The 7,049-nt window shown below is 42.3% G+C and overlaps 1 protein-coding gene across 1 annotated transcript in view; it reads left to right on the top strand.

The window, feature by feature from the left end:
- Window positions 1–255: 255 nt before the first annotated feature.
- The window catches only part of LOC103373232 (potassium/sodium hyperpolarization-activated cyclic nucleotide-gated channel 1-like), a gene marked incomplete at its 5' end in the record, with an annotated part of 56,674 nt that continues 49,880 nt past the window's right edge, over window positions 256–7,049 (top strand). Inside the window, one exon of the mRNA XM_008303078.1 lies at window positions 256–679. Coding sequence (XP_008301300.1) covers window positions 256–679 — 424 coding nt within the window. The remainder of the gene's footprint in view (window positions 680–7,049) is intronic.

Here is a 7,049-nt window from a genome sequence, read left to right as displayed (position 1 = left end):
ATTTTAATTTGTTTGATTTCTATGAATAACATAGTAAGTGGTTGCAGTTCATACAAATGTTGGTTTATACTTTATGCCTGTTTGCTTGAGAATGTGTTTAACGCTCAGTGTAGAAAAAAATGTGTGTATAGTGTGTATATTATACACGATGCTGTATGCAATGGCTGTCTCTAACTGATATGTTATTTATTTTTAGTGAGCATGAGAATTTGCTGTGTTTTTAACGAAGTATTCAACTTCTCTTTCTCTAACCAGGTTTTACTGGGATTTGACCATGCTGCTTCTGATGGTTGGCAACCTCATCATCATCCCCGTCGGCATCACATTCTTCAAAGACGAGCACACACCCCCCTGGATTGTGTTCAACGTGGTCTCCGACACCTTCTTCCTCATGGACCTGGTTCTCAACTTCAGGACGGGTATCGTCAAGGAGGACAACACGGAGATCATCCTGGATCCGCAGCAGATCAAGATCAAGTACTTGCGGAGCTGGTTTGTGGTGGACTTCATATCCTCCATCCCTGTGGACTACATCTTCCTCATCGTGGAGACGCGCATCGACTCGGATTTCTACAAGACGGCGCGCGCCTTGCGGATTGTCCGCTTCACCAAGATCCTCAGCCTGCTGCGACTCCTGCGCCTCTCCAGACTCATTCGCTACATCCACCAGTGGGAGGAGGTAAGAAGCTTCACCTCAGTGTCTTAAACTGTACAGTTGTTCTCAGTGTTGCTGATATATGATGTGTGTGTGTGTTGTGAATTGTCTTTTATTAAAACCAGATTCACACAGAGACATAAAAATGAGAAAATGCCAAGAAAATTGCAGCAGTTGACAATCATGCAAGAATACTGTTTGATGAAGCTAGTCAAACACGTAGGGTTTCACTTCCTAAATCCAATTATAATCTAAATGGTATTCCCATCCTGGGGATCTACTGCAGGTATGTTTGCTGAGCCCTTTTTTTTTCCCTCTGGGAAGGAAATATGGATAGATGCTGCTTCTGATTGCAACCACCCTTGAAAGGAGTGAAGAGGCTCTTTTTGCCGTACACCAGCCACCAATAAGTTGATGAAGCTGCCATGTTGATTAGCATTTTCTCTCTGTGTGCCCATCCAGCTAGCAGTGGGACCGCAGGGCCCAGAGAGGCAATGCCGCAGTACAAGCATGATTATAATTGCGGCAATAATTAGAAAAGTTCCCATTGCTCTCACTGGATGGATCTTGTTGTTTAGTCTCAGAGGAAGAAGGTGCAAAGTGAAGCATCAGAATCTCAGCATGGAGTCAACAAGAAGAATATCCACCAGAGGATAACATGGGACAGTCAGGGCAGCAACAAGATAATGTTTTCAGACTGAGAGGAGCAAGCACTTGTGTGGTCCGGCCAAATGGGAGCCGGTCATATATGCTGGCCAGTGACCAAATGAGGGAAAACACTGGATAAGAAGAAGTAGGAATTGGACTGCTGTTTGTCATTCCACACATTCTCCCTACAGATAACAAACCCCCCCTGACAAGCTTGTATTTCCTGAAGGTGGTGGCAGTGCAAGGTTGAGGGTTTAGTTCAGGGTTTAGTGTTTCAATAAAGAGTACTTTGACAGAATCAGCGTGCACGCTCATAATACAGATGGCAGCACTGCGTCGCTGCAGTACATGCCGGGAAAGGCAATATTTTCAGCTACAAGTCAGATTGTGTACCTCCGGGCTTAGCAGCCATTTAAGACATGCAATCAGTGTATCACATGAAAATACTGAGGTGTAGCTGATCTCCACAATACTGAATTATGTGTCTGAGTGTATTTTGCAGCAATAACACTGGAGTCCAGATACCATCCATCCAATCATAAAATAACTTTTTCAAATTTTATTTTTATGAAGGAAATGGAGATAAATCAATTTTGTTAGTGGAACCTGTTCATTTCAGTATACTTTCAGATTTAATCTTAGAATCATGTAAAAACATACATGCTACAATAAAAAAGGCAACATTTTTGTTTCAGTTTCACCTAAATATTTGATGTCCAAAACGGTTAAAGTGTGTAAAAGTAGAGCCAGTGATAGAAAAAATAAATTTAGCACTATTAGCGTGGAAGCAGTTTTACCTTGGGACCTTGTTATTAAAAAGTTACCCCTCTAAGTCTGTGTTATATGCAGTGCATTCACACAGAATAAGCATAGGCTGTGTTTTATTCTGACGCTATCCCAATATATGATAATATTAGGCTGCCACGTAACTGTTGAGCCTGCTGAAAGACAGCAAAACGCTCCTAGCTGCATGCTGCCGTGCATGTTGTACTTCGAATCATCCTTTGAGATTTTGCTCTTCTGATGGGTTTGAGCTTTCTATTTATGGATCTTCATACTTTGGCAAAAACTCAGAGATCCATGGTAGTTTCACTTTACAAATTGCGGACATGGCACATTTGTTCAGGATTAAGATCACAGACAGCCTCCACAATCACTACAAATTACAAGAGGTCCTCAGGTAATACTAGTCCTGTGCCAATGGGACTTTGTGTTTTGCTGTGATTTATTGACAGAGAGCTCCGCTGGGCTTCAGTATGACAGAGAATCATAAAACAACAATTTGTCTTCAACAAACAATAACTTCAGATTGAGTCAGTGGTTGTCTCTCTTCATAGCATCACAAATTAGAGATCTTTTCTTTTATTTATGAAATGCAGACCAGTGCTGTTTATTATAGAAAAGGCTCGTGTCACAGGAACAGTGTGTACGATATTTTCTAGCATTAAGTTCACGTTGAACTGACATCACATCCACAAAAATGCATACCAACAACACTGTATTGCTATCCATTAAGTAGCCCGTTTGCACAATGTTGTCATGAAACGGCACCACTCAGTTAGCTGGTGGGTGTGTTCACCTGAGTGCACGACATTACACGGACAGCTGGAAAGGTTGAATAGCGAGCTGATTGCCAATCAAACCACAGTTTATTCAGACCTGCCCACTGGCATTCAATAAAGTTGCTGGTTTTCCAATATTCAGCTGGCATTCTGAGTAGAACAGTGTATATAAGTGTGGTGACATTAATCATGCAGAGCCTCTGTGATGCCATTTCAAAGAGAGGAAAAGTTCAAATGAATCACTGGGGGAGAATCCCTTTGCTGCCCTGTGTCTGCTTGCATACCTGCTGCTGTTCTTCTGAACCCAAAATGAAGGCAGGGATTCATGTAGTTCAGGCCAAGCGTCATTTGAATAGAGCGGATTCACTGACAGTGGGCTGTCACATGTCCGGCCTGTGCCAAAAAGCAACAAAGGAAGAAGGGAAAGAGGAGGAAACGATAGAAGAAGGGACTAAAGAGAGATAAATAAAGAAGTGGCAGTAGTGCCTGCTGAACGAGCTTATAGCTATGGGCCATTGTTTGAGTTTCATCGAGCACCACTCCAGACTAGTATTCTGTTTAAGAGGGAGAGGAAAACAGAAAGACGGGAGGAAAACAAGGAACAATGATTCATATTCATGTCATTAAAAAAAAGAAAAAAAAAAAAACTTGCAAGGACATTGCAGGACGGCTCTGACTGCGGCATCTGAAAGCCGACGAAACAATACGACAAAGAGAGGGGACACTGGACTCACGGAGCCAGCTGCCATTTACATGTTCTATCCCTGTGTGGGCGGTGTATGTGTGTGCGAGGGTTTGCTGATGAATGCTAGTTAGGCAGACAGAGTGAAAGGCCAGCTTTGCCTCAGTGCCAGAGTACTCCAGATGCAACCTCACAGAAATGTCATCTGTCACTGCAGAATAACTTGTCGCCAAGATGTCACCACCTGACTGACTTTTTGACTTTTCCTATTGACAGCTACACTTCAGACAACGCGTATATATCTCACCGCCATTTGAATATAGCGGTACACTTCACGCTGACCTCACTTCGGTCTGTTGCCTCACCTACACGCCGAGCGTCGGGGAGAAACTAATAGAGGGAAACGGTGCTGTTTGTGTTTTATTGGATTCCTGCTTTTTCATGAATAAAAACACAGTAATAAACAAAAGAGCACTCATAAAAATGCATTCTATTTACACCGAATTGAAGCCGCATCCTCAATGACACAGTGTAGTTCTGAACTCCTGCAAAATCACTGAATGCCATTCAGCATCGCTCGCCACTCTAAATATGGCGCCGCAACCAGACGTGTACTTGTCTTACACGGCAGAAGCTGCAGATCTGCGATGTCCCGATGTCCTCCAAAAGACAACGCTGATTTATTTCACTCACATTTCACAAGTATCTGCAAGTTATAAATAGTCCCACACAAACTCATTTGGTTTATTATTGTTTGATTTTCATTTCCTCTTCCGTAAGAAGTCACGGAGAGGACACTTCTTTTGGGAAGTGTTGAACACAGCTCACTGAACTCTGCTGCATGGTTTAACGCCTCGTAGAGCGATACTGTTGGGAACAAAGTTTTAAAATTAGAATCGTTTTTCCCATGTACTGAAGTGCTGCGAAGAAAGCTCTTTAGGAATCCAAGACAAGACAAAGGAATATAATAATATCTAATGTACCGAATCGACGGAGATGAAATTTATACCAGACGGGAGCCTAAACGCATTACAGGTGAAGTGACTGAGGCGTGTTGTCAAAGATTTAAGGGATGTGTGTTCTGAAGACATCAAAACTAGATTGATACTTAACCAAATTACTTCTGGACAAATTCCATAAAGAAACCATTCAGAAGGTGACTAAGCCAATCATTTGCTGCTTCACATCCTCACTCGAAAACAAATTGCGCCACCGTGACCTGCGCTCTCATCGTAATAGGCCGGTCGGACACGTCATAAATCTGTTTCATAATCCTTTGGGGACAGTTAGCTAACTCATACACATAGTGATGTCCTTGGTCGTAGATTCAGTACATTATAAATGAAATAACAACGGGCTGAATCTAACTGATGGCTCCACAGAGGGGGAAAAAACAGAACGTCGTTTTCAGAGGTCACCCTCGCTTTGGTTTCATGAAATTGCATTACGGGTCAATGAATTAGCTCTGATGTGTAGATGCATATGCATGGACAAATAATAAAGGTCTAGAGCAAGGCAAACAATATGCATACATTGCAATACATGTATGCGTGTTAGTTGTGTTGTACTGCGTGTGTGTTTGCATGCTTTGGCGAGCTTTGATGACATGGACTATAATTGCATGTCCTTTGGAAGAATATACTGCTCTGGTAGCCTGAAGCTCAGACATGTTGGCACATAACCACAAACTGTTGAAGTGTCCTTGAGCATGATTCTTGACCCCTAAACTGTTCCACCGGGTCTTCCCAGAAAAGACAGCAGAGGGGATTGTGGGTCAAAGCAGAGCTGCATACTTTTATGAATTGTCATCACGGATACTGGAGCGCAACGAATGATGATGAGGACAGAGTATGAGTAGTTTCCCCCCCCCTATACACACACACACTTTTTCCACTTTTTTGGGTGGAACTACTAGAAATGAAGTCAAGCCAATTTGCCTCAAGGGGCTTTACAATCTGTACAGCGTGCAACATCTTCTATCCTTAGACCGTCGATTTGGATAAGGAAGAACTCCCCCCCGAAAGAGCGTTTAATTGAAAGAAAATACTACCTCTAGAGGAGCAACAGAGTAGGGAGCCCTCTGCCAGGACAGACGAGACATATAATAAATGGATAAAACAACACTGGAACATCAAAATAATTTAAAGCTAATAGAATTAATTTAAGTGTATTATGATCTCTATAAGGCAAATGAGATTGTTTTCCAGGCTGACACAGATGAAGGGGTGAATTTGAGTCCTAGCTACCATATCTACAGGGAATTGACAAGCTTATGTTGTTTTTAAGCACATTGTTGCTGCGTGAAATGCAGATTATGCACAGGGGTTACAATTGTTATTTAAATTATTTTCCACTTGGCCCTTATATATGGAAGTCTTTGCAACAATCCCTAAAACTCGCCTCATACGTACCGCTCTTGTCGTTTAAAAAATCAGCGAAAGCAACACTTCAGGACCGCTGCACCTGTTTTTCACCTCTCTATTTTACAAGTCTCAATTTGTTTTGTAATGCTGCGTGATTTGCTGTACATCTGTTTTTGTTGTCCGTCTAGTTTGGATGCCGCCTCTTGACCATATTGAAAATGAGAACCAGTTCTCAACAAACTCACCTGGTAAAATAAAGGTTAAATTAATAAAAAAATAAATGTACACTAACAACCAGGCACAAATAGATGTAACATTGACAATTAAGAATCAGAAAAGTGTATTTCAAATAGTTGTCTCTGGCTCTTTCTCTCTAGAGTCTGGGTTGTAACAGGTTCATTTTTCCCGCAATCTGCTCTTCCCACCATGCTCAGAATTATTAATAGACAAAAGAAGCCTTAAAATGCAAAACCACAAAATACTCCTGGGATGTTTCAGGAACTAAAGTGACGCCTGATTCCACAATCACCGTCAATCAATAATCATCTTTAGCTCCTCACACACTCCTAATCCAAACAGCACTACCGCCATCCGGATCCTCGTGCGTAACCGAAGCAATGCCCTGATCTCCCGCCAGCTCAAGAAATCTCCTTCTTATATGTCCTTTTTTTATCACAGCAGTCATAAATTAGCTCTGATTGCTTCCATTTCCCTCCAAACACTCCAGATATAAGGGTGTTTTTACAAGCGCCGTGTTGACAGAACGTTGTTTGCAAACACTGAGGTTTCGGTGGTGGTGGCTACATGCCAGTGATAACACTGTCATGCATAATGGCGTTTAACATGGTGTGCAGATATCCATCACACACACACGTGCAGAGCAGACTGCTGTTATGCGTCTCCCCTGTCTCCTCCTTGTCAGCTTCCTCTTGTCACTTTTCATCGGGATAAAAATAAGACTGTAACCGGATATTCTCCTCATTGGAGTTGTCTCCTGTTGACGAACCAGTGACTTGGATGAGATTAGTCATCCTGTTAAATCAGATTCAAGGCAGTGCACTAATGACTAAGCTCTGAGGGCTTCCTCTCATCATGCCTGATGCCTACAACATAACCGTCTCGACTGGCCGACCCAGTAA

This window comes from Stegastes partitus, unplaced genomic scaffold (genome assembly GCF_000690725.1).
Source record: "Stegastes partitus isolate 25-593 unplaced genomic scaffold, Stegastes_partitus-1.0.2 Scaffold1933, whole genome shotgun sequence".
NCBI lineage: Eukaryota > Metazoa > Chordata > Actinopteri > Pomacentridae > Stegastes > Stegastes partitus.
The sequence above is the reverse complement of the archived record's forward strand: the minus strand, read 5'-3'. Positions and strand labels throughout refer to the sequence as shown.